At 48.2% G+C, this 25,199-nt stretch overlaps 6 protein-coding genes across 6 annotated transcripts; 3 read left to right on the top strand and 3 right to left on the bottom strand.

The window, feature by feature from the left end:
• Nucleotides 1-457: 457 nt before the first annotated feature.
• Nucleotides 458-13,790, bottom strand: SPPG_08062 (uncharacterized protein). The gene is made up of 38 exons (XM_016756214.1): nt 13,375-13,790; nt 13,129-13,315; nt 12,859-13,072; nt 12,617-12,800; nt 12,366-12,554; nt 12,238-12,310; nt 11,972-12,170; nt 11,722-11,906; nt 11,482-11,657; nt 10,776-11,416; nt 10,431-10,714; nt 10,206-10,350; nt 10,013-10,142; nt 9,744-9,957; nt 9,555-9,676; nt 9,395-9,492; nt 9,109-9,340; nt 8,944-9,037; nt 8,764-8,877; nt 8,598-8,695; nt 8,429-8,533; nt 7,088-8,368; nt 6,783-7,022; nt 5,987-6,715; nt 4,821-5,931; nt 4,494-4,756; nt 3,667-4,426; nt 3,348-3,607; nt 3,110-3,295; nt 2,617-3,051; nt 2,399-2,551; nt 2,130-2,339; nt 1,874-2,071; nt 1,679-1,813; nt 1,539-1,625; nt 1,043-1,475; nt 879-982; nt 458-826 (listed from the first exon to the last, which is right to left on the bottom strand). Exons 2-38 carry the CDS (start codon nt 13,187-13,189, stop codon nt 749-751), a joined length of 10,221 nt encoding a protein of 3,406 aa, XP_016604511.1. The 5' UTR covers nt 13,190-13,315; nt 13,375-13,790; the 3' UTR covers nt 458-748.
• Nucleotides 13,791-13,883: 93 nt separating this feature from the next.
• Nucleotides 13,884-14,600, top strand: SPPG_08061 (DNA replication protein PSF1). The gene has a single exon (XM_016756213.1). It carries the CDS (start codon nt 13,966-13,968, stop codon nt 14,578-14,580), a length of 615 nt encoding a protein of 204 aa, XP_016604510.1. The 5' UTR covers nt 13,884-13,965; the 3' UTR covers nt 14,581-14,600.
• A 91-nt stretch (nt 14,601-14,691) lies between these two features.
• SPPG_08060 (AGC/PDK1 protein kinase) lies at nt 14,692-16,773 on the top strand. The gene is made up of 5 exons (XM_016756212.1): nt 14,692-15,329; nt 15,395-15,427; nt 15,495-16,181; nt 16,256-16,438; nt 16,500-16,773. Exons 1-5 carry the CDS (start codon nt 14,754-14,756, stop codon nt 16,560-16,562), a joined length of 1,542 nt encoding a protein of 513 aa, XP_016604509.1. The 5' UTR covers nt 14,692-14,753; the 3' UTR covers nt 16,563-16,773.
• On the bottom strand, nt 16,686-18,859 carry SPPG_08059 (uncharacterized protein). Its single transcript, XM_016756211.1, has 3 exons — nt 18,103-18,859; nt 17,082-17,849; nt 16,686-17,016 (listed from the first exon to the last, which is right to left on the bottom strand). The coding sequence occupies exons 1-3, from the start codon at nt 18,847-18,849 to the stop codon at nt 16,723-16,725; spliced, it is 1,809 nt and encodes a 602-aa protein (XP_016604508.1). The 5' UTR covers nt 18,850-18,859; the 3' UTR covers nt 16,686-16,722.
• A 251-nt stretch (nt 18,860-19,110) lies between these two features.
• Nucleotides 19,111-20,562, bottom strand: SPPG_08058 (uncharacterized protein). The gene is made up of 4 exons (XM_016756210.1): nt 20,193-20,562; nt 19,833-20,126; nt 19,371-19,757; nt 19,111-19,305 (listed from the first exon to the last, which is right to left on the bottom strand). The coding sequence occupies exons 1-4, from the start codon at nt 20,313-20,315 to the stop codon at nt 19,219-19,221; spliced, it is 891 nt and encodes a 296-aa protein (XP_016604507.1). The 5' UTR covers nt 20,316-20,562; the 3' UTR covers nt 19,111-19,218.
• Nucleotides 20,563-21,787: 1,225 nt separating this feature from the next.
• SPPG_09520 (uncharacterized protein) lies at nt 21,788-25,132 on the top strand. Its single transcript, XM_016757692.1, has 2 exons — nt 21,788-22,636; nt 22,708-25,132. Exon 1 carries the CDS (start codon nt 22,141-22,143, stop codon nt 22,510-22,512), a length of 372 nt encoding a protein of 123 aa, XP_016604506.1. The 5' UTR covers nt 21,788-22,140; the 3' UTR covers nt 22,513-22,636; nt 22,708-25,132.
• Nucleotides 25,133-25,199: the final 67 nt, after the last annotated feature.

Genomic DNA, 25,199 nt, shown 5'->3' with positions numbered 1-25,199 from the left:
CATTAATAAAAGTGGGGCAATTCCCCCGGTTCCATAGCACTAGATTGAGAACACCTGGAACACGGACCTGGCACCCCCGGTAGATACAACAAAAAGCACACCTTGAAACGAACACACGAATCTTCGGTACAGCCCCTACATACCTGGCGCTAATTTCTGCGGGCTACGTAGAGCGGAACAGGTCAATGTGGTCTTCACCCAACACTGCTAATGCGCCAATTCATCATGTTCGCAGTTGAGCAATAAAAGTATGAGTCCAGAATGAAGTTGGTGTAACGGTTTTCTAAATACCAACAATGTTGATCAGTCCATTCCCACGTTTCGCCCTCCATGGCTTAGTCTCGCGATTTTCACGTGTATTCATCTGTCATTTACCAAGGTCATAGCCAGGTCTGGGTCCGTTGGCGCGCTGCTGGACTACCAGATTTATCCCCGAGCCATTCAAAAATATCAAAAGTATCGACAGGTGAAGTGACACCAAAGGTATATTTACGACATTGATCTGTCTGACGCACGAAGCAATTACGCAAAACGGCTTCAAGTTACACATGAATTGGTCGGAAAGTTTGCCAGATCCCAACCCGGTGTCCCGGGGAGCGCTGCAGTGCAGGATGAGCTTCGTCGAGACTCGGAAATCCAAATACTGGTTTTCGGCAACCAGCAATAGGCATGAGCCCCACTTGCTGGACCAGTATCTTAGATTACTTGCACGGCGCATGCGATCAGTTGTGACGATGTTGTGGCAAGATTAGAACCACGACATCCAACCTTCGTACATAACGGCCAGGTTATCCATATTGGTCGCTTCTCCTACTATCATGTCCACCTGAAAGGAGGTCAGACAGCTCAGCCATGCAAACATATTCACCGCTGCTCACCTGTTCCGGTACTGTCATCTTGCCCTGATCGATAGCATCGCGTCCGCTCAACTTTGCTTTGACGCGGCGCAGCACGTGAATCGCATACGCATTTCGTTCTTCCCCTGAGCACAAACATGTCAGCGGAAAACATACGCCTCCCAAGTGAAAAATTAAGTTCCCACCCTGCGGGACATATTCTCTCTCACAACCAGTCTGTGCAAGTGCCTCCGTAATCTCCATGTCTACCGCAACGACGCCATCTTGCTGGAAATGGTGCAGTGAAGTTGCCTCGGTGCGGCGACTCTCTTCCACGGTCGCAATCACTTGTGGTTGATCTGGGGAAGGAAGATCGTGGGCGACCATATCCTCCAGCATTAGCGGATCTCCACTCTCATGAACGACCATTGGCTGGTGTGGCTGCAAAGCCAGCCAGTCTGATTCGTGCGTAGGTAGGGATTCAGGCAGTTTCTCTTCGGTGGGAGATTGCAATGGACTCTGAGCCAGTTCCTCTCGTTCCGCCTCCAGTGCGATCTCTAGCGGCTTCAGTGAGCTGAAGGAGAAGAGCATCTTGATGCACCTTTCGACTTCCAAGTGAATTTTGTTCATCGTTTTCTCCTGCACATCAGAGAAAAGAATGAGTTTCATTTCCATTCTGGCCAGGCGTCAACAAGTTATTACCAGGGACGTCCTGTCGGGCGGGTTCCGTGAAGCCACTTCAAGCCCCTTTATTTTCTGGCCGCAATGGCTCCATTGACTCAGATACTCCTACCAGATGTGTGAGGACGAGTGCAATTTATGCGCGGTCTCTCAACACCTACCTGTATCTCGGCTGTCATGTTCTTCGCAGAGGGAAGAACTGCGGATGTTTTGTATAGATTCTTCATGATCTTGTGAATGTCCTCAAGTACTCTGTCACAATTCTGATAGGCATGATGTACTGCTAGTAGTTTCTCCTAAACAAATGTAACGTTATTACAATTTCCTGGCGTGAGATTTACCGTCGAATCAAGTACCTGTATAGAAACTTGCTCATCTTCACTCACACCCGAATTCGGTTTCAAGACCCCAGTGTAATTAGGCTTGTTCACCACTTGTTTGAGTGCTTCCACCAGTTCTAACGTATCTTTTTCCATCGACTGCATCCTTCCACCAGGACCGCGAAATGTTTCAAAGTGAACAAGGGTATCGCAGAGTTCGATAATGTCTTGAATCTAGTTATAGCAAATATTAAGACGACTATCACAGAATCCTTTGGGTCACCCCACTCACCCGCTGAGTCTCCATCATGATTTGAGCATGGCGCGTACGGCAGGCGTCTCCGAACGCGCTAATTGCATGCTCTTTGGAAGAATCTGCCGAGGACCAAGCGAGAAGTGGCGCGAGCTCAGACTCCAAAATCTGGCAGGCTCCCGCAAGTGAGCGCAAATCACTACAGAGCTGTAATAGAAGGGGCATATCGCGTTTTAAACTTTCAATGAACTACGATATCTAGCCGTTAATACCAATAGTAAGGAGTGACTGTGATCATAGCATAGTACCTGTAGGCGAGGAGTCTCCATCGGTAAGGGTGCCTCAGTCGCACCATGTCGTATAGGGTACGTCAAGGCTGATTCGTGCACTAGCTGGTACCGAGTTAACGCCAGCTTACGCTGCTGTAGTCGGGCCTCAAATCGTCGAAGATGGCCGATCCCCTATGAAGTTAGGATTACAAGGTTATATAATGCAACACAATGGAGTGATTGCCGCTGTCAGTTACTTTTTGGCTGATGTCCATTTGGACACGTCGCTCAACATCACGGGAAAGGAGATCTTGGAGAGCCATCAATTGCTGACGAAGCTCTCCATCGAAGGGAACATGAGCATTGATCAGAGCATGTGCTTGGTCAACAAACGGTATTCCGATCAGTGCACGGCCGGATTTCTCTTGGTCGTTTGCACGCTCACTTCCCAGAGTCCCACCAACGCGCTTTATGCTTTTATTAAACAGCTTTGCCATAGGCTTCATGCATATTTCTCTGATGCAGATGTCGAGATACCGCTTCAATGTCGCAGTCGCTGTTGCAAAATGCTCGCTCTCCCGCATAATGTCGCAAAAATCATAATTGGCAATCCATTCATTGGACGGATCGTCAGTATCCATTTCAGCCTGTTGGTAGTAACGCTGGGAGGCCTGCAATATGTGCAAAATGGACTATTCGGCAGTGAGTTGCGAAAGTCGCAGCTGTCAGATAACGAGAGACGACCCGTACCAGTATCTGTTGCACCATGAGGGCGTTGTGAATAATCTGCGCTTCATTGGTACCCTTCTGACCAGGAAGATGGCGCATTCCGTTTACTATCGGGGTGAAAAAATGATTGAAAGATGACAGGATCGCCTGGGCACCGGTGGAAGGTTGCGAACCATATTCCGCGCACAGAGCCGGAAACTCCGCACCCTTACACTTGCGTTAGATAGCGAATGGGTTCTGCCGAAGCTCGAATACTTACCAATTTCGCCGCGACGGTTTGGAATGCTTCCGAGCTCTGGTCGAGTGTATTGTCGACACCTGAACATAGTCTTTCCAGATCAGTCAGGAGGCTTTGCAGGGAAGAGTCTTCCTTTTGGGCTAAGATAAGGATGACTTCAGGAACAAGAACGTCGGCGACGTGCCATTGAATGGCTCTGACGCATTCTAACAGATCGACGTAATTCTGAAGAACTTGAAGAGAATCAGAATCCGTAGTGTCGCCAGATTTGTGGGCAGATTCTAGTGGTGATTGATTAAATTTATGCCATTAATCGAAGCGCTCAATAGTGGCAACTTACCATTCAATCCCTCGATGGCGACAACTGCCGAAGACGCTATGGAATGCACCTCATGAAGATTATCTGGCTCAAACGGGTACCCGCCAAACACGTGGACCGATCTTTGCGATATTCGCTGGATTCCAAAGTTATCGTTTGCAAATATTGATTCGCGTTTCAATGGATCCTTAATAAGCACGTAGAGTAGATGGCCGAAATGCGCCAGAGTATCCAGCATTGCGCACTGAATTAAAACGACGGGCTTTTTTGACGCGTGTATATTTGAGAAGATGCCGAGTTCTTGACCTGCCGCTTCTGGTTCAGGAGATACTGCAGTAACTGCAGCGCTGCATTTCATATATTCTTCCTCCTTTGCTAGACATGTTGTTTTCATGATGGCTTCAAGCGCGGCTTTTCTAGTCTGTTCAGTACGAGTCACATCCGAATTCGAAGAAAGAACTCTCTGAATCGCGGTTTGATCAAGCTCCGAGGAGATCAGTGTCTGAAGAATGCCCTTCCACTTCAGGAAGTAATCCTGGTTCAAGAGTAGGTCCGCTACAGGAGCGGCAAGGACTTGATACATCTGCAAATGCTTCACAATGACTTGATAACAGGCAGCCCGTTCAGTAGTTACGCGGAATATCTCCTGGTCAACTTCCACGCAGCGCATTATATGGCCTTCATTCGCGCCCAATGCGTAGGTTGTAGGGGCAAATGGAGGAAAAACATTGACAGGGTCGACATTCAGAACATCCGCAGCACATCTCTGCAGGTAAGGTCCCTGAAATAATTGGATTTGATTGAGAATTGCACAGAACCTCTTCCTATGTTGATTTACGAAGCCTCACCTTCAATGTGAGCAAGGCCGCGGAGTGTCGGGCGATCCAGGTCTCGCAGTCGACATAGCGCTTTTGCAACGCATCGCGTAAGGAAGCCTCTTTGTCTTGATCGCTGACATGTGTCATTTTTTTCGCTTGCCCGCTGCGACCGTCTGTGATGGCCAGCATGGCAATGGATTCTTGGATCCCTTTAGACGCCTGGTCGTCAACATTACTACCACAAGTGGAGAGAAGCGCATGCACATATTTGCCGACTGGTTCTCTTTTCTCCGCTACACGGGACCTGACGTATGAGCAACATAAACATAGCGCCCTCCCACCAATGGCTGCACTTACCAATCCGAGAACAGAGAAGACCGATGTTTACGTTCACCTCAAGTGTTTGCTTACTTAAGACGCCAGCTTGATCCTTCGTCCAGTCCACCAACGGATCATACACAAAGGCTTCAAGTAACGTTAATAGCGTTTTATGGTTCTCACGCATGACGCGCATTGTGTTTTCGCAAGCAATCTTGAATACTCCATCCACCCCCGTGACACCAAATGCTCCTAAGATATTCTGAGTTAACCTGAACGGTACCGTCTCAGGCACCCGTAATTTGCGTCCATTTTCAAAGCAAACATTGTAATCAATGTGAATGACTTCCCCAGTGACGGGATCTAGTAGTATGTTATCAAGATGACGATCTCCGAGGCCAATAACGTAGCCGATAACAGACATAACGGCAACTGATCGCACAAAAGACTTGGTTTTTCGCCACCAATCCGCAGGGGTGGCAGATGATCCGGAGAGTTCCCTGGCTAGTAAATTGGTGGGCGTCTCCTTCTTCAATTCTTGAAATGCTTCGCGCATAACATCTAATGGCCAGTTTCGGCGTGCCGCCTTTTTTGACAACCCGTGACGCTGCAGGCCGGCTCTTATCTTCGCATAATATTGTTCGTGAGGTTTTGGGGGTGGTGGATCCCCCTCTTTTCTTTGCAGCATTTTCGCCGTGTACTCGCGGTGCTGCCAACGCTTATACAAACTAAACAGTGGGATGACATCATCGACCCATTTAATCATGCCAAACCGTTGTCCGAAGGGAATGACGGGATATGTCCGAGCATGCAACCCACGATGTGCGGAAGATTTGTCTCGCGTGAGAAATTGGTTGACTGTTCGCAAAAGTTGCTGGATTCGCTCGTCTAAATGGAGGTCTTCCAAGCCTTTGAAGAGGTAAGTGTATCGCACACCGTCGGAACCCATCAATTCCAGCTTTTTTGGTTTTGTCTTTGTTGGTAGAACGTGAAGATCATGATTAAACCTCCGTATAGTGACTAAACGGTCGTGCACAGGCATGCCTGGCATAGGGATAATCGAATCACGGGACCTTGCCAAGACTGGGCTGACGTTCGATAGCTTGAGCTGCCGGTTGCGTTGCAATTCTCGAGAAAGATCAGCGTGAATCTGTAAAATTACGGTCAGTCAAATGGCTACCAATGCAGCCGGACGATAACTGTACCTCTTCGAAAGCCGTCCAAGCAGCTCTAGGCATTGTCGGATCTTTCGGGCTTTGTAGAGCCAATAGGGCATCTTTGATTCGTTTCCCGTACGTATCTTGAAACCAGAATTCGTGCGGTGTGCTGGAGGGTGAGCAAGTTGTTGTACGCAGAAGGGTTTCCAGAGCGGTGACTAATGGTCTCGTTATAGTCTGATAGTACTCGAAAATGATGGTGTTCTTCTCCGTTTCAGGCAGCGACACACTTGCGCCAACCCTATTTGCCTCTCTTTCGATCTGCTGCAGTCGCTTTATTGCGTCAACATGCAGGTGCCGCAACTTGTGGAGCCACATTTCTTCCCATAGCACAGTCATCCTCTTGAGTTCGTTCACCATGCGCTGGACCTCTGTTACTAATCCTTCCGAGCCGCCTTGTTTCAATACTTGGAGTACACGCTTGGACCATGGCATATGAATCTCCGCCGATGTGGCTTGTTCCGTTGACGACTCCACGACGGCATGATAAACGACCAGGTGAGGGGACGTTTTTCCTATCTTACAAAGCAAGTCCGCAATGGTATCTCGCACAAAAGCCTCTGGATGGTCGGTGCGCGCATAAAGCTGCGGGAGAACACTTTCCCAGGGTACCAAAGGGGTGGCTTCGAACATGCGCGTGAAGTCCTCCTTGAAGTACGCCCCAATATTCAAAAATAATCGCAGAATGCGAAGAGTGGCAGTGGTATTGTCAGCGTCCTGAGCACGCGAATAGTTAGCACAAGAATTAGATAGACCTGTGACTAGTTCATATCCCAAGACTTACCGAGGCAACGTGAGCCGCATTCGCAACGTCCAAGAATTTGAAATAAGCCGATGCTGCCGAGTAGAAGCGGTCCAGCACTCTATGCTTTAAAGCCCGTATAGCGGATCCGATCTTTTCAATTGCCTCAACCTCGAGCTCTGGGAAGGTTGCACGTAGAACTCCCTCCAAAGGCGGATGGTCGTCGCGAGGTTTCTGTTTTGTGCTGTTAACGAGCTCCTGCGAAATAATTTCTAAAATAACCTACACAATGGAGAACTTGGTTAAATCCACATCGACAAAGAGGAGACAGGAAGTATCAGTGTTACCTTGACATTCTCTTCGCGAGGCGTAGAAGCCCTTGCTAGTTCTTCAAACATATATTTCATTTCGAGCGGGAATGACTCCAGTACTTTGAATGGCTTTCCTGTCATGTCCTCAAGAGCTTTCCTGCCTTGATGATAGCAGAAATGTCCGTAGTTCAACCATGCTTTAGGATACATCGGGGTGTGCGCCGTCGCTGTAACAAGGCAGCGCTCGGCTATACTGCCAACGAAAGCCGTCTGTGATTTCTCTTCCGAAGCAGCAGCCCGAACGTCATTGGCAATTTCAGCGCTTCGGATGGCGTCTTCGACAGCGCGCCATTCTGAAGTATTCAGTTGGAATGCTTGGATCCACTTTGATAATAGCAGCAAGTGCTTTGAGTACATCACTGCACAGCTGCCTTCCTCAGACTCGGCACGGCCGTTATTCCGCAATTGATCCACACGGGGCCTGCCGAGCTTGTCCAAAGTGGACAACACCGCATGCAACGCATCGACCGCCTTTCCATCAGCATATAACAATTTGGCAAAATCGTAGCGACTCTTAAGATCCTGAAGGGAAAAAAAGCCCAGGTGGTCCGCTGACTTCGACGTTCTGCGAGCAAGAGCATAATTCTTACTCTTTCGCGCTAACCTGCCAACAGAAAAGCGCAAGTTTTCGTTTGCTGTCTCGAACTGTGCCCCTTCTAGGACGGACAATTTGGTCTGCAGCACAGCAGTAACAATGTTGTGCAAAAGATTCAAAGTCGACAAATCCGCGCATCTCAGAGAAGCTAGCGCTCGGTCATTGTCGCATTCCGATAATAACCCCGCTAAGTCAGATTTGGCAGGCAGATTTATATTTTCAATCCATTTGGCGAGTTGGACTTGCACAAGTGAATACGTCAAATCGTGTGGCGAGGTCTCCGGATGGTACTTTATAATCTGTTTCAATAACTCAAGGGCAGAAGCCAAATACTCCTGGGCACTAGGCAGATCCTCTGCTCTCATCAGGGTGAGAGCCTTCCATAGCTGCCCTTCCGCTCTGGCCATATATGCACCAGGAAGGCCTACATGTTGGATTCCGGCAATATCAAATGAATTCTCCAGAGTCAATCCTCGATCAGAATTGAGATCTTGATAGGGGTCTGTGAGTTCGGACCACGCGGACAAGATTGTTCGATGATGGTCAAGATCGAACGGCGATGTATCATTGTTATGGAGTGCATCTTGTTTCACTGTTTTCAGCATGCCATTCCATTCAGCTAAACCGTCCCAGTCACGTAATTGTAGGTAGCAGCGCGTAATCTATAAAAACGGAGCGTAAATAGGTGTCAGAAAGGCCATTTCGCAGGTTTCAGGACCTACATTTTGAACCAGGCTGCTGAAAGACTTTGTGAAAGATATCTTGCCCCCCTTGATAGAAGCCTGGAACTTGTTACGGAGTTCCGGAAGAGCAGTTTCGTAACGACCCTGAAGGGTAATTTCCTTGCTCCAGCTACGTATGAATTTCCAAAAGCCTCATGCTATCACTCACTTCAGCAATATCTGCAGCACTTCGAGCCCACGTAAAAGAGAATGGGGAACTACCGCCCGCATTGTTGTGAACGTCGGACTTTTTGAGTAACCTTACAGCTGCAATGGTGTATACGAAGACTGTCGGTGACGATACACTTCCTTGACCGATACTGTCTTAAACTTACATGGCTGCCCGTCACTTGGTGATAACTCATCCGAACGTTGGGGTATCACCTTCTCTAACCATGCAGCAATCCCATACACAGTATCGGCATCTTTGTAAGTGACCAACGCATCGCCTGAGCACCAGAAACTCTTCACTTGAGTTTAATTGCAGCGCACATAACGAAGCGTTGCAATCTTACAAATATCAACAGTGACGCTCTCAATATCCGCGGCGAAGGTAGCTTTATCGTTTTTGTCATGTCGCAAAATGCTTGCCGACCGCTCCGCAAGATACTGCCCCAGAAAAAATCGCATACGAATAAGCCCCTCAGCGTACGACATCTGGATATCTTTGCTCTGCGCACCTCCATGCCATGTTTTATGGTGAACGCGGCCGACCCTGTAAGCTTTCCGCCAGCAACTAAATGTTTCCGAATCCTCATGAACCACTCGTCGCATGTGCGCTTGTTTGTATGAAAAAATAACGTTGAAGCAGGAGAGGCGTGGTAAGCCCCTTCTGCAGCATTGCGAATTTGAATCTCCAGTAAATCAATAAGCATGAGTAGATGTCGGAGCCGTTGAGCGTCCTTAATCAAGCTGGAAACCGCTGAGTTCACGAGACACGAAGACGCTAAACGTTTGCACACGTACGTTGCTGGTAAGTGCTCATTGGTATCTCCAGGGCGTACTGCCTGGCGACCGAAATTTGCAACTGAATCTTTCAATACTCTTTCGATACTCGCGAACGTCTTCAAGGGATTTCAATAAAGCTGCACAAAATAAGGAAGGAGGGAACTGATGCGGCACTAACCTGCACCGGAGACCCAAGCGGTGTTCGCAACCTCGACAACACACAGTAACGGGCACTTTCCCACAGCGCCCAAAAAAGGAGAGGATCTTCCCATGTATCAATTCGGACGACATCAGGAGAACCTTAATAGGAAGAAACCGTCCCTCAAAAGCGGTTCAAGCGATGAAACCATTGAACACTCATGTATACCAGATGTCGGAGCAGCAGATCGCTCCATGCCTGTCGCACATTGGCAGACATGAAATAATCGTTCCAGCCAGTCTGTATGATCAAGTTCCTGAGCTGGTGGGGCACCTGGCTCATCTGATTGCAGGAAATATGCTTCCATGCCTAATTGCGCGACAACCAATTGGAAATGTTTTGATCGGAAAGTACCCGATGGAGGCTTCGACATTAGTTCCATCTTAAAAGAGATCACATTTAGCAATTGCAAGAAACAAGGAACATTGTAATTATACCTTCGTGAGTAAAAATGGATCATGATGTGAATCACGCCGCTTGCTGCTTGCCATCAATGTACTTATAGGACGCATGGAGGCAAGGACGACAAAATGTCTTTCTGCTACCGCTTTATCAATATCATGCACCCTGTATTGCACCTCTTAGTAACTTCAATTCCACGGTGTATTGCAGAGCACGACCATGCCGTACCTTGCTATCGCAGCATTGAATATAATCCCCACAATCCTGTCAATTGCGCTACGCAAGCCAAAATGTCGTAATACATCAGTCCATCGGATACAAGACTTCCACACCAGAGCAAACTCTCCGCGGATTTCACCGTCGGCTTCCACATCTGGCAGAGGAAACAGAACATCAAAATGAGTTGGTGTTGGTGTATCAGGAATTAACCATCGTCATAGGATCGTACGCTACCAAGCAGATATCGGAACGCCTCCACGCAAGCTTGCACAAGTCCCGCGCACTCCTCGATCAGCAAGTGACTTGCAGCCAGACATTTGGTACCGTGCAATATGCTGTCCATAAGTTCGTAGAACCAGCAAATGGTAATCAGCTTCTCATCATGGTCAATATCAGGGAATTGAGCGACCGTCAAAATGCACTTTAGCTGCATTTGGAAGTAACTCAGAGAACGCTCCTGGGAATTCTTCTTTTCATCAACATTGTGGTCTTTGCTTTCAATGGAGAAGAAAGATTGACTGACAGGCGACAAGATTCAGTTGTATTCCTCCGAAACACCTGAACTGCACATCTACATACCTGCGGGCAACCACATAACCAGAAAGTAGCAGAGTCCCTCTAATCTTGGTACCCAATCCGATTCTGTTATTGATGACAGCAACCCTACCCACATTTTCTATCATCGAAGACAGTAATACTAAAAGACCGGCGCCATCAAGCCCCCCAGCTGTGTATTGCACTGCATCAGCAAGGAATCGACAATCCCAAAGTAGTAGATCGATAAGCATATCCACGTCTTCCTTGAGCAAGGGTCCCACATATTCACAGTAAGATGTGCTGGTCGCCCGGTGCTTTTCTAATCCCAAAAGAACATGACTGAGAGATTCATGAATGAACGTCCCATTAGATACATCCATTTTCTCCGCTTGAGCATCATCATGATCTTTCGCATTCAGAGATATCAACCTCCGAAAAATGTCGTGCATTTCAAGAACAACTTCGTCCAAACTCCCGGCTTTGTCATCATTGGTCTGGGAGGCATCCTGCGATTCGGCTTCAAGGGCCTGCAATATCCTGGTGCTCCAATTGCGGAGTTTCCGCAAAAATGATGGATCCCGGTGACATGCTTTGCGCAGATCTTTCAGCAAGGGCGAAATGGACGGCACCATGAAAGCTGGCACTATCTTGCTTGAAATGTGCGGTTCCCACAGAGCCAGAATCTGAAACGCGACCGCAGGGTAAATAAATGTATATGCAAAAATTCGGAAGGTCTCATACAAAGTACCTCATCTACCGACTCTATCCAGTCGTCGACAGCTCGTTTGACAAGAGGACTATCCCACGCATTGTTCTCATCAACCAATAGTCTGCAATCGAGTATTAAGCACTCTACAGCAGTCTGCTGATAGGGCATAAAGTGTTTGCCAAGCGCTCGACTCAGGAATTTAATGAAACCGTAACCTAAAGTCGGCCAAACAATGCATAAATACTAGCGGCCGAGATCCTCAGACTAAAGTGTAGAAACCTTGTGATAACCATCCGCGATCTTCATATTTCCGCCCGACAGCAACTATGAGATCTAGGCACCATTGCACTAGTAACAAGTAGCTTTCATATGGATTCGACTGGAATGGTAACGGGGCCTGGCATTCTGCGTTTAAGCTAGGAAATCCTGCAAAGGTGATCACATACAGCACTGCGTGAAAACATCTGCACGATGCCCGTCCAAAGCGTAAGAGTAGGCATATTTACGGTTGATTATCATATTTATGTACCTCATAAGTGTAATCGCGCTCTGAGGTAGACGATGGGATCGATCTTTTACTGTGTCGACATCAGGATGTGGAACTTGGGTGGCTCTGGGGTTACATTGCACTTGCACCAATCCTTCTATGTCGGATATCAAATGTCGTGCGAGCTCCAGGCTGAAATCAATATGCTGCAGCCAGAACGGCCATAGCTTTTTGAAAGTATCTGAACGAATATTCGTAATAAGTAAACCGCTGCTTGTGTGTTGGCATTTTATAAACGCGCGCTGCACCTGCTATCAGCGAAACATTGTTCTTTGGGATGTTGGGGTCTATGCTCCATCCTACAAGGAGATCGACAACATCCTGGTTGCGACAACTATTTAGTCTTTGTACTGTCAACAGAAAAAGGTCTCCTTACCTTGAATGAATTGGTAAACCTTTCCGGGTGCTTTTCAGCTATTATTTGAATCACGTCAAGCGTCTTTGGCAGATAAATCGGAGACTCCATAGCATCCAGGAACGTTTGTAACTCTGTCGAAATATATCCCATGTGTTCATCAACCCACGCAGTTGACTGTAAAGGACCGTTCGCTGGTAGATCAAGAAACTGCGAATGACAAATTAGCTTCATTGACCCTGTTCGTAAAGCGCTGTGTCCCTTCCTCGTACCTCGCGCAAGGTAAACAACAGCCAGCTTTTTGTGTCCATGTCCATGTCTTTGGTAGTTTCCGTCGTGCTTGGCGATAATAATCGCCCAAAAATCCAATGCAAGAACACAGGCATGTCTCCACGGAGGGTGCGACCAAGGGTGGCAACAGCACGGCAAAACGCTTGCCTGAACACCGCCGGGGCTCTACGTGCAAACCCGTTTAATATCAACGGATATCTCGGCATAAATCGAGAAAGCATACCGTTGCTCCTGTAAAACCTGTTCAAATTCCTGTTGCGCTAGATATATCAAATCTAACAGCGTCCTTTGATCGATGGCACTTGAATGCATCTGTGTTGACGCCAAAAGAGACGACAGCTGCTCAGCTGTTGTAATACGATTTGCATAGGAATGGTCTCCATCATTTCGCAGAATATTGGACAGTAGCATCCTGGAGCGGCTTGAAGCACTTATTCCTGTATCATATCCAAGAATTCATATCATTCCCATACGCCAGATGAAATGAGCATACCTGAGGCCGGGATATTCGGATGTCGCCCACGGCCACGGCCGCCCGATCGCGTGTAATTCATGATAGATGACTCGGTGCTATATGCGACACCCTATGCGTAGACTCTTTCCAAATTGCGCGTTTACAACGAAACGGATGTTGTCCGATTATGCTCTACCCCGCTCGAAACTATCGAGCCTCAGGACAGCTGTGGGGTTACGGTCAAAGTGAGATCTATGCGCTCGGTTGAGACTATCGAGAACGTACCGATTCAAAGCTACACTTTGATAAACGTTCCTGATCCTTTTTCAAAGGATGAATATACGCAACACTGGTTCTCACGCAGGGCCGTTGTTGAAACTTCGCTTGCCAGTGCAGCAATGTGGGCGTTTTTTCAGTCAGTGCTCGCGGGTCTGAAGTCTCCATCTGGCGTCGGATGTAGCCGAATAACCGAAGTTTTTTCGGACTGAAATTCTGGGAGATAAATATGTTGGTGTTGTCCAAATGTCGACAAGTCTTAACAAAAAAACCGAAAGAATATAGGATTCCGTTCGAGGCTACTCGGACTCAATGAAGAGCGGTAGCATCGAGAAAAGACGAATAAACAGGAAATGAAAGCAATAAAAGGGGAATACGCTGATGGAAGAAAAAGATTGTAATTTCTTGAATCACGTCCAGCGATCTGCCGAAACAACTCAGTCCAGCAAGGCAAGCAAGACAGGTTTGCTGGCACAGTCATCAGTCAGCTGACTTGGTCATTCACAGCTGGGAACAGTAAACGATCTACAGCTGCATTCTGAATTCTTGTCGTCGTCCAACAACAACGTGCTATAACCTTACTTGCCACCCCTCTCTTAAATGTCTATATACAGCGACGACGCTCTAAAACTTGTTAAGGACGCCAAACGCACAGCCGAAACACCTTCCCTTTCCCCATACCGAGACGACCTCGTCCGCAATGTCCTCCTCGAAATGCGACATCTTGAAGCCTCCTTAAGAGATATCCTTGCTCAACGCGAAAAGGCGTTGCCAGAACAAGTGACAGGCCTCACTGCGGCAGCCACCATGCATCACCTGGCCCTGCGACGTTCAAAACGCTGCCTTCTTGCGTATACTCGGCATCGAGTAGACCGCATTTTGGACACGCTGTGGGAGCTGGGTGGAGGGAGCGGGAGTAGTAATGCAGCTCTGCCGGCAGATCTGCGACGTAATCTCAGTTCAAGTGAGGCTGACTTTATAACAGGGTATACGGGATTGGTGAGCGAATACCGAGGGCAGTTTTTGGAAGTGGACCTTGGAGCGGCGTTAGTTCCACCACGAGATTTGTTTGTAGAAGTGAGGGTTTTGAAAGATTGTGGTGAAGTCATGACGGAAAACGGAGCCGTTCGCTTGGTGAAGAATAGCCAGCATTATTTACGAAGAACAGATGTAGAGCCATTTATTACAGCAGGATATCTAAAACATATTGAATAATGCATGAAAATTACCTCTCAAAAAGTATCATGAGCACAAGTATAAAGAGTATCGTACGAGTATAATTGCATTTCACTGCCATCAATGGGGCGCGTATAATGGTCAAAAGCACGACCTGTAACGCGTTAGCAGATAGTTGCACCTGGAGCTTCTCCATTTTCAGAGATCGACGCATGGCAGCTGTTTCAGACCGCGAGGCTCCACAGTTGCACCTTGGTCAAAGTGATACGGACATTACCCACCGTTCCTCAACATCAGGAAATGAAGGTTCCCCTGCATCAAGGCGCGACAACGCAGGCAGCTCCTCCCCTCTACCACATGCGCGGTCAACATCCAACCCTGCCAGGAAACGGACACCTGAGGACTTTGTTTTTGGCCGTGTGCTAGGAGAAGGATCGTATTCCACCGTTCTGTACGCTAAAGAAAGCGGTACCCGCCGCGAATTCGCTGTGAAGGTCTTGGATAAGCGGCATATCATAAAAGAAAAGAAAGTGAAGTATGTCAACATTGAAAAAGATGTTCTCAACCGCCTGTCCCATCCCTTCATTATCAAGCTGTTCTACACATTTCAAGACATGCATTCCCTCTACTTTGTGCTAGAGCTGGCCAAAGATGGCGATCTGCTGGGATACATAAGAAAACTGGGCTCTTTTGAGGTGGAAGGGGCAAGGTTTTACATTGCGGAGATCATAACGGGTGTAATGTATCTGCACAACATGGACGTCATTCATCGGGACTTGAAGCCGGAGGTAAGTCGTGTATGGAATCATCTGTTCGCAAGGACTCGCAATCGACCTAATATGATTTCTGAAAGAATATATTACTGGACGAAAAGATGCACGTCAAGGTAACTTTCTACAGCCAATTTTCTCTGACCTAATGAACTCTCTCGGACTCATATCGTAACCTTGTAGATTACAGATTTTGGGACCGCGAAGCCCTTGAATGATACGAAAACCGACGATGCCGAGCAGGCACGAGATGAGACCTCTGCCCGAAACTCTTTCGTGGGGACGGCAGAGTACTGTTCTCCAGAGCTACTGAATGACCGCGCCGCTTCCAAGGCCTCTGACATATGGGCGATAGGATGCATTTTATACCACCTCTTGGCCGGGAAACCACCATTCAAAGGAGCCAACGAGTATCAGACATTCCAAAAGATAATAAAGCTCGAGTACTCCTTTCCTGACGGGTTTCCAGATTCTGCACGGGATCTGGTCAGTCGGATCCTTGTTCTCGATCCATGTAAACGACCGACATTGGAGGAGATCCAAAAGCATCCATTTTTCGATGGCTTTGACTGGGAGAATCTTCACGAAAAACCCGCCCCAAATCTCAGACCGTTCTTACCAGCTACATCCCATCACAATATGGAGGATTTAACAAGCGATATGGAGGGGCTGGCAACTGGAACAGGGCAGTTCCATGGAGATATTGACGCTGCAATTCGAGACCCATTCGAAGAAATGCCGGTTGTTCCCGAAGCAGAGATTGCCGGTAATCCGGACCGGTCAAAGAAACTAGAGGAGCAAGCTTCGTCGCCCATCAGACGGATAATATCCCACACCGAACTCATCATTATGAATGGTACCGTTTACAAGGTAAAGTTATACTAGTATCTGTCGCTGCGACACAACTTTGCCGTTAACACTAGAGTCATTTTTTGGAAAAATAGAGAAAAGGATTGTTCTCCAAAAAGCGCGGCTTGGTGTTGACAGACTTACCGCGACTTCAATTTTTTGATGAAGGCAAGCTCATTGCAAAGAGTGAGATTCCATGGTCAGAGAAGCTCAAAGTGGAGCTGAAAGGGACGCGACATTTCTTCGTCCATACACCGAAACGAACGTACTACCTGGAGGTAAGCTTAAGCGTAGACTATACAACAGGTGCATTTACTCAACGCTTTCATGGTAATGCAGGCTTTGAAAGGTGATGCTCAGCGTTGGGTGGATGCTATCAATACGCTCTTGCAGAGCGTTTAGACAAACCGCGGATTGCGACTAGTCTAGAGTAACACGGATGTAGTTACAAGGGCTGTAATTACATGGCAACAATGGCCAATGAAAGATGAGCCCTACGCTCTTTATCAAAGAATGTACATAGAACGTATTCCCAGGTTTATATACCGTTAGATTGAGACCTTTAATTATGTTCTGGTGCAAGTGATATGATCTTTACAGAGTTTTTTGCCCGTTTATCCCGCCACCAACGGCCCAGCCGATGTTCTTGGCCCAGTCCCACAGCCAGATATAGTACGTCTTTCTGCAATGGCTTGTTTGTAAGTTCGCCCTTGGCTATTGCCGCGCGAGCCCTTGCAAGCCGGGATGCAGCAGTCGATGGATTCGAGTTTGTTGTGGCAATTGTGTCAGCGTCCTTGTCCAGTGATGTAGGCATTGGCGGCGCTTCAAAAAAGACTAGCGAGTTTACAAATCCGGGCTGGTAGAGAAAGATATTGGCAAAACTGAACACGTTCATGTTTGGCTTAAAAGTATGGGACTCACCATTGGTATGCTTCCTAAAAGCGCAAAACGCCGCTTGTCCTTTGACAGCTTCCATAACCGAATATATCCATCACCTGCACCCGAAGCGAAAAGATCTGAATAGCGCACCGTAGCCAAAGCAGTAATCCAACATTTTCCATCGGAGCTGTCCACATCTTCCACTTTATCTTCCTCGCCATTGTCGCCTTCGGGATTTGCGCTTTTCACTCTGCTACCGGGGCCATGTGCGCGCAGCTTGGTGAAGAGTGGCTTTTTTCGATTAAGGGTCCAAAGTGAGATTGCGCCTGTATCGCTTCCACTAATGAAAAGCTCTTCATCTATCAGAGCGACCGCATCGAGCGATCCGCCAGCCGCATTGGCTTGTTTCTCTACTTTGGGCACTTTGCGAACCCCATCCATTACAACCAAGTCCTCCCCCGCTGCATGTACCGTGCCGCTGCCACCTCCTCGGAATATCAATTGAGATTCTTCAATAATCTTCCATAACCGCACTGTCCGGTCTCGCGCTCCGCATGTTATACATCGCTCTCTTGCAAGTGTGTCTATACATGTGATTTGGTCCTGGTGACCGTACAGCGTTTCGACGTATGCCATTTCGTCCACGTTCCAGAGCTTGATCGTCCGATCGAAGGACGCAGAGTACAGCTGATTATGACCTTTCCTGAACGTGACGCTTGATACAGCATCACGGTGTTGTGTAAATGATCCCAGGTGCTTATCTTCGCCGACTGACCAAATGTGAATGGCTTTGTCTCGTCCAGCAGTTGCCTATCAAAATTGAAAAGGGTTCGGTTAGACAAAAGTCTTCCCATATCCGACAGATCGCCTGTCATGTTTCGCAGCACAATTCTGAATGTTCAATGAGAGATGAACATCCAGACTCAAAGCGCGGAGTCTCTTTTGAAGAGGTTTCCGTCCACCAATGGTTTAGTGGCGTGGAGGAACAGCCCGTGCACAGAAAAACACTGAGCGTTCACTCCACTCTTCGTCGACTGTTCTAGCTGTGTATAACCATACATACCAGAAACTGCCCATCGCTACTGGCGGCTATCGACAAAATATGATCTTTATGTCCAACATGTAGTGCCGGCATTTTCGTACCGTACGCTGCAATCAGCTTTTTTGTTGGCTTGAGTCCGCCAGGTATGAAATGTAGCCTTTTGCCAGTCCAGAAGTCCCATTTAACTATTGATGCGTCCTTTGATGCCGAATAGATGTATATTGGTTTACGGTGTGATGCTGATTGGTGTGGTGTATTTGGGCGGTGGATGGAGGGTATTGCAATGGCAACTGAGGTAATGGAGAGTTGGTGGTTTTTTCCAGATTTGAAAGTGCGCACACGACTTGGATCGGCCAGATCGATGTTGGCATACTTGTCTGCTATAGCATGAAAAAGCTTCCCGATTGATTCGAGTGCTTCATCTCGTAGTCGATTGGCAATAATGTCACGGTCCAACTGGGCAGCATCCACTTCTCCAACGTCAGCGGCCTCTTCTCTCACTTTTGCGAGATATCGCTTGGCCAGCCGTAGCCTTTTCTGTGCAGCCGTCTCACGTCTGTCTTCTTCACCAGAATCCTCCTCCTCAGTTCCCCGGTCGCCCTCCAAATCCATGTCGTCGATGGTTCCTGCTCCAACCTCATCCTCAGAGTCCTCGTCCTCTTCTCTTTTTGAGCGTCGAACGGAACCTTTGGAGGCTTGTGGTGCGCGTTTGCGCTTGTTCTGTGACGGCCGTTTGGCATCGGGATCAGCGAGAAAAAAGTCGTCCATTTGAGCCAGCTCCGGTAGATATGAAAGGAGGAGGGCATCCAACTCTGCACCAATTCCAAAAAAACAATAAAAAATCGGTTGGAAGAGCCGGTTGGAGTCAGATTTCTCATCCACGTGATTGACAAATGGAAGGGTAAATTTCCTAGTGTGATGTTGGGTAGTTGGGGTTTAAGAACGTTGCTCCATACTTTGCACGATCAGGCAATTATCGAGCATTGAGTCCAAGTGTGTCGATATCAACATACAGAAATATGCAAACCATTTGCAGTAACTCTGATAGCATTATGTATTCAACAATGAGCATTAGAACTAGGTTTTCATAGATGGCACAAGCGGTACTTTTTCGATTCTATCTCTCTATCTCTACAATCAAATCTGGGGTTTGTTGAGCCCCTTGAACACTACAGCCTTGGTGTCCTCACGGCCAAGGTTACCAAGGTTCCAGTTGTCTTCGATCTGTAAGAGGGTGAGGCGTTAATATCCAGCATGTCAGATAGTGCTTGGCGACAAAACATGCTTACAGTTCTCAGTAGCGAGTAATGGGAATAGTTGGTTTCATCTGTCTTTCCGGCACTGGCAGTGTTGACCACATCACCGATCAGGTAGGTAGCAACCTTGTTCTGCAGAGAAAGGTAGCTCTCTTGTTCATCCCATGTGAAGACAATCAAGGTGTTCCTCAAGAAGCTGGTGTTCTGGAAGAGCTTTTGGAAGAAACCTTTGGCCCAGTCGGATGAGAAGCTTAGAGGTGTGTCGTGACCGTCGTTGTCCATGTTGGGAGTGTAGAAAATATATTGAGGAGCAGTACCCGCTGCTATGTCCACCTCAAGCTGGGAGCTGTCGACGATATTGGCACAACGGCTGGGGTCGTTGCGGATATTATTCATTGAGATGAATGGATTGTGCTTCCTCTGTCGAATTGGAAGATGGATTAGATTCCAAGATACAATCTCCTTGGACTCACATAAATCGTGCATTCTACTCACTCTGTAAAGCTTATCCTGGGAATCACCAGCAAAACAGTTGCCAGGGTAGTTCTCCTGGTACGTCTTCCACGAAACGCCGCCAGCCTCCAACAGGTCAACCAAGTTTTTACGGTTGACGTCGACATTGAGGTCGGTCCATGCGTCACGTCCACCAGTGATCATGCCCAAGTAGTTGGGCTGGGAAGGGTGGAATGGGGCATTGTAGTTGGTCAGGAGGCGGGCATTGTATTTGGATGTGATGGTGGAGAAGAAGGGATCGGCAATGACATCCTTGTAGTTTTTGTTTTCCATGACCTGGGTTTTCATTTGGTGAGTGCCGGGTTCCATGCCACGTCTCTGACAGCATCAGATCCAACTTACAATGGTGATGACTCTGTCGAACCATTTTCCAGCTCTGGTACCCTGTCCTCTACTTTGAATGGGAACCGCAGAGGCAGAAGCAAGGAAGCAGGCAGCTGCCACAAAGATGCTTGACAACTTCATATTGAATGAGAATTGCTGTGATGCCCGGTGTGTGATATATGAGGTGTAATGTCTTTTCTGCAAGCCCCAGACGGGGGGGAGCGTGATGAAGAATGGCTGAATTTATAAACCCCCCCATCCTGACCAGATTTTTCAACGAACAAAACGTGCTCTACATCTTGCACAAGTATTACGGTAAACGAGATCAAAGCGACACACGCATTTCCTGCAGATCAAAAAGCTGACAGATTTCCTTCCTAGCGAAATTATACCACAATTTGCTATCACTAAAAAATAAATTTTGAAAGTCCTTCTTGAACGTGCGCGACTCGACATGGTCGCACGTGTTGTTCAGTATGAAGCGTTGAAAGCGTGCGCAGACGGCTTGTTGTGATTTGGACAAACTCATTTGTGTGCTGGCAGTGCAACTCCATGCTGTCCCATGAACAAACAATGAGAATGGAAACAGACAGCAAAAGACAAAGGAAAAAGGCCCACGGGAGAAATTGATGACGACCAAGAGCATAACCATGGCCAATTCTTACAACAAAGTATAACTGAAAGTCGTCGTGGTCATTTGAGCAGCCACAAGCGGTCAATTGAAAATGAATAGGCCTTGTCACTGTTCTTCCATGTAACTGGTACAAGTACATCCATTACGTATCGTACAGTAAACAAGTGTTGGCAAAGCAACATGGACTAGTGGGCACAGATTAGGATTCAATTCTTGCCCGATCGAGTCTACTACCTTTTACGTGTGTGTAGTGTATGTTTGTGTGTGCTGTGTGTGAGATAGTGAAAGTGTTAGCGATATCCCCCCCCCCCCCCCCCATTAGCCAGTTCCAATGCGATATCATAGTGTGGAGGATGCAGATGTGGTGGTGCCGAGGACCTCGCCCTCCCGACAAAAACAACATAACCCCTTGCTACTACTATATTGCTATGATCGCAGGGATGCATTATCTTTGTATTTTCCCACCCGGATTATCCAGTCTAAATATTCTGGTTTACCTTAGTATCTGAACATCCTCTGACTAAGAATTTCGGAATCAAAGGGCTTAGTAGGATTTCTCTCGTGTGGTGGGCTTAGTTACCCGGTTAGAACAACCATTATGTATTGTATGTGTAATTGGGCCTAGTGGTAGTTGGTTGGTTGTAAGGAGGGAATTGGCTTTTCCGAACCAGTTATCGCTGGTTTATTCCCTGATGTAGTAGCTAGTGCCAGTTTCTGTCACCTCTACACTATGAAATACATCGATTCGTCCCCCATGGTCAAATGCATCAATAAAAAAAAAGAAGCAGCCTGTCATAAGGGCGAAAGGAGGTCCCAATTTGTGCGGCGAATTCCGTAATCAATCCTTCTGCAGCCAATCAGCGCGTCTCTCGTTATTACGTGCTCATAGGCGCGCGCGCAGCAGAACGCGAGATTGCGCAGCAGCTCAGGGTTATAAAAAGGCCCCATCTTGACGTTCCCCCTCCATTCCTCTTCACTTACTGGCGCTCTCCAACCTCACAACCCACTCCAACACAGTTATTCTATCAACAAATATTCCCTACAAATTCTAATCGTCAAGAAACGATTCCCTTCGTTGAGCTTGCCCTCCGTGCTGGGAATGCCATCCTTCGTAACCGTGGCAGCTCTTGTTGCCGTACTCCATGAGCATACCAAGCAGTTTTCGACACACTACTCTGTCGAACGTGGCATGTCAGCGTCTCAATCCATCACTTCAATAGACGCCCGACCAGCAGTCGTTGAAACGAGCAAGCAGCAACCGGCATTCATTGACCGCCCATTGAACCTCGGCTAGTCATATTTGTCACTTGCGCAGCGGACAATCGCGAACAAATGTACCGATCGGGCCAGAATATTCACCCGCATTTAACTGGTCCGCTCTTTGAACGTCGGCGGGTAACATTAACTGATTCGGAAGGAAGGCCCTCCCCACTTCACCTGACGTCCTTCTGTCGGCGGCCACTCGTACACCCATCCATCTTGAGGTGTTCCTTGATCCGTACTATGACTCCGTCCCCGGACGACGCTGGGCCTCTCCCTCTCGTGTATATGTCAAGGTTTCATAAGCAGATTGTCCGCTTATTTCGTATCCCGCGACTCTCGTTCGCTAGAGTTACTCTAATCCACCGCCATGCATCGCCCATTATCGAGATGAGGCTACTCAACAGGTTGCATGTGACCGTGGACGCAAGATTTGCCCCTTGATCAACCTCTCGGACGCACGTCATGGACACACCACATCGATATTCGGAGGGCATGTCGACCACGACATATAATCTGTGTCGGTGGCGGTATGATTTCTAATAGGATACCCAAAGTGCGACATCTGGTAAGAGCAATATGAGGAAACTCTTGAATCTCTCACCGCTTCAGCCTCTAACCCGCGTCAATGGTTCGTAGTATTCGACCTTTATGAGGACGTTCATTGGGAAGAAGAACCATGTCTGATGGAGCCTCTCTTTCATCGGCATGCGAATAGCATTGCGGGCTCTCCGTATGTCTCCCTTCGGAAGTAGTGGACCGTCGACGAGTTCTCGCTGGATGCGGAAGTCTGGGAATTGGCGACGAATCAAGTGAAGGCATTGGAGGAATATCCCAAAGTATCTCGTCGGAGGTATATTCATTCCGGATTCTGGGGTGTGACAGCTCTTGTTCGAGCGGAGCTATGCTTGTCTTACCGCGAGCGTGCACCAGACTTGGGACCATGCCTTCTGGTCACCGTCGTACAATTGAATTTTGAGTTTCGACAAGGTGGTTCGAATCATGCATGATTTCGGCACGCTTGGTAAGTTCAGCGCATTGCGAATCGTCTCTGCAAGTGAGAACCCCCCGACACTTGCGGCGGGACGCTGGATCATTGTGCATACAGGATCGTCTCTGCGGACGGGGAACTCTACGGACCCATGCTGCAAGAATCGTCTCTGCGAGACCGCTGGTCGGCCGGCCCGCGCATTGAGAAGCGTCTCTGCGGACAGGGAACTCGGCCGGCCCACGCATTGAGAAGCGCCTCTGTGGATGGGGAGAACTCGGCGGAACCACGCTTCAAGAATCGTCTCTGCGGACAGGTTAGGTACGTGTTTGAGGCAATTGCAATGACATGTAGCAAGCAACGACGACTTGGAGTCTACTCGGAGTAGGTCTTCCCGCTCGCTCCCGTACTGGTGAAGTTCGAGTTTGACAAAGTACGGGCTTGAAAGATACGGTCCTTGCTGGTTAGGGTTAGGTACGTGCTTGGACGGCAAAACGCAGTGACACGCAGCAAGCAGCGACGACTGGGAGGGTATCGCGAGTAGGCCTTCCCGGTCGCCCCCATCTTAGTGGGGTTCGAGTCGGTAAGTGCACATTAGTGCAGAATATCACGTGACTGCATGCGGTCGGCTGGATGAGGGAGGAGATGTCACGTGATATTCTGCACCAATGTGCACTTACTGTACGTGCTAGCTTATCAGAAAAACCTAAAGGCTCAAGTTCGGATCCCGAGTGAAGGCAGTGCGAACCAGTCAATGACGGCCGCGATGATGTGGAAGGCCGCGCAAGAAACAGTATGTACCATTGCCGAAAGGGAAACGCGTAGTGCCAGGATTGCTTGCAGGTAATCATCTGCGCGGGCCTGAAAAGGTTAGCGCACGGCACTTCTCGCAGGTAATCGTCTGCGCGGGCTTGAAAATGGCTAGTGCATTACATTTGGATGCAAGAGGGTGAACCGATTGAACACATGCAATCGGAACCCAATAAACCCTTAAATATAGTCTTGTGCTGCGAAACGCAAATCCTCGGAGCGATGACCAGAAGACGCAGTTGTAGAATAGAACGCGCAGGTAAGAATGAGCTATGACTCTCTACGCGGACTTTGCAGGGTTCTAGACATGCGAATCCAAAGAGTCGCATCACCGGCAAGAAATTTAAGAAGACAGCGGCCTACAACTGAAGCGGTTAGCCCACTGCGACGCGGATGGGATCGCACGGCAACCCACCCATAGATGGGCCCCTCACGATCCTCTAAAAATCAGAGAAGGAGGAGGATGGAAACGACCGACGGCTGTATACGCACCGCGGCCCGAAAAGTTGGTTATCCTGTTTGTCGTGCTTGTTTATAAGGTAAGTCTTACAGTGCGTCTCTGATGATCGGGACGAATATCATGGAGCTTGAGGTACGTAAAAAACTATAGACTGTAATCCATAGTGTGACGCAGACGCTGGATCGGCAAACTGTCCCCTCGTCATGGTATCCCTCCTTCGTAGCCTCTTCAGAGGTCGCGCCACGGGAGGTTGTATTACCACTCCTCGGGGGCCTCTCCGGAGGTGACGGGATGGACGGTCAACCGCAAAGCGCAGTTTTTGCGATCTGCTGGCGCATTGTGTCGCAACCCGTCATCACCCGGGGGTCGTGCGGTTTACCCCTCAGGGTGAGTCCTCATGATGAGTCCTCTGTCCGCGGATGCTGGCGGAGGACATCTAAAAGATAAACATTCAAGTCTTGGATTGTGAAGCGAATTTTCGTGGAACGAATGCGTGAAAGAACCCCAGTCATGCCGTTACGGGACGCCCTTTGGAATACTGCTCTGGCAGGACAAAACATCTTGAAACCTATGATGTTCCTGCTGCATTATTGCATTTGTAAAATTGGGCGTTCCGTGAGGAAGACAGCGCGTTACTGTGAATGTGTCGTGCATGGTAGTTCTCGTTGAGGAATTGTGAAGATGCACGTTATCTGCAGAATAGATACTATTCAATGTTGGTGACTTGCACAAAATGTCTATGCAGGCTGCCAATAACACATGTTTGCAATGCATTGCGAGGTAAACAGAGACAGAATGACAAAGCATCCAGGATGAAGCCACAAACCCTAACTCTAAGCCACAAACGTAATCAAAGCCCCCAATGCCATGTGA

This window comes from Spizellomyces punctatus (assembly GCF_000182565.1).
Source record: "Spizellomyces punctatus DAOM BR117 chromosome Unknown supercont1.19, whole genome shotgun sequence".
Lineage (NCBI taxonomy): Eukaryota > Fungi > Chytridiomycota > Chytridiomycetes > Spizellomycetales > Spizellomycetaceae > Spizellomyces > Spizellomyces punctatus.
This window is presented reverse-complemented; position numbering and strand designations above follow the sequence as displayed.

What these genes read in the sequence shown, in the direction of transcription:
- SPPG_08062 (XM_016756214.1), bottom strand. Translation starts at nt 13,189, where the DNA reads ATGAATTACACGCGATCGGGCGGCCGTGGCCGTGGGCGACATCCGAAT. An exon ending in TCCGAATATCCCGGCCTCAG is followed by an intron (nt 13,073 to 13,128) that starts GTATGCTCATTT and finishes GATATGATACAG; the next exon opens with GAATAAGTGCTTCAAGCCGC. An exon ending in ACATGACAGCCGAGATACAG is followed by an intron (nt 1,626 to 1,678) that starts GTAGGTGTTGAG and finishes CACATCTGGTAG; the next exon opens with GAGTATCTGAGTCAATGGAG.
- SPPG_08061 (XM_016756213.1), top strand. Translation starts at nt 13,966, where the DNA reads ATGTCTATATACAGCGACGACGCTCTAAAACTTGTTAAGGACGCCAAA.
- SPPG_08060 (XM_016756212.1), top strand. Translation starts at nt 14,754, where the DNA reads ATGGCAGCTGTTTCAGACCGCGAGGCTCCACAGTTGCACCTTGGTCAA. An exon ending in ACGAAAAGATGCACGTCAAG is followed by an intron (nt 15,428 to 15,494) that starts GTAACTTTCTAC and finishes GTAACCTTGTAG; the next exon opens with ATTACAGATTTTGGGACCGC. An exon ending in TGAATGGTACCGTTTACAAG is followed by an intron (nt 16,182 to 16,255) that starts GTAAAGTTATAC and finishes TTGGAAAAATAG; the next exon opens with AGAAAAGGATTGTTCTCCAA.
- SPPG_08058 (XM_016756210.1), bottom strand. Translation starts at nt 20,315, where the DNA reads ATGAAGTTGTCAAGCATCTTTGTGGCAGCTGCCTGCTTCCTTGCTTCT. An exon ending in CCCAGGATAAGCTTTACAGA is followed by an intron (nt 19,758 to 19,832) that starts GTGAGTAGAATG and finishes CCAATTCGACAG; the next exon opens with AGGAAGCACAATCCATTCAT. An exon ending in ATTACTCGCTACTGAGAACT is followed by an intron (nt 19,306 to 19,370) that starts GTAAGCATGTTT and finishes ACCCTCTTACAG; the next exon opens with ATCGAAGACAACTGGAACCT.
- SPPG_09520 (XM_016757692.1), top strand. Translation starts at nt 22,141, where the DNA reads ATGTACCGATCGGGCCAGAATATTCACCCGCATTTAACTGGTCCGCTC.
- SPPG_08059 (XM_016756211.1), bottom strand. Translation starts at nt 18,849, where the DNA reads ATGGACGACTTTTTTCTCGCTGATCCCGATGCCAAACGGCCGTCACAG. An exon ending in GTAGCGATGGGCAGTTTCTG is followed by an intron (nt 17,850 to 18,102) that starts GTATGTATGGTT and finishes CAATTTTGATAG; the next exon opens with GCAACTGCTGGACGAGACAA. An exon ending in TTTTAGGAAGCATACCAATG is followed by an intron (nt 17,017 to 17,081) that starts GTGAGTCCCATA and finishes TTTCTCTACCAG; the next exon opens with CCCGGATTTGTAAACTCGCT.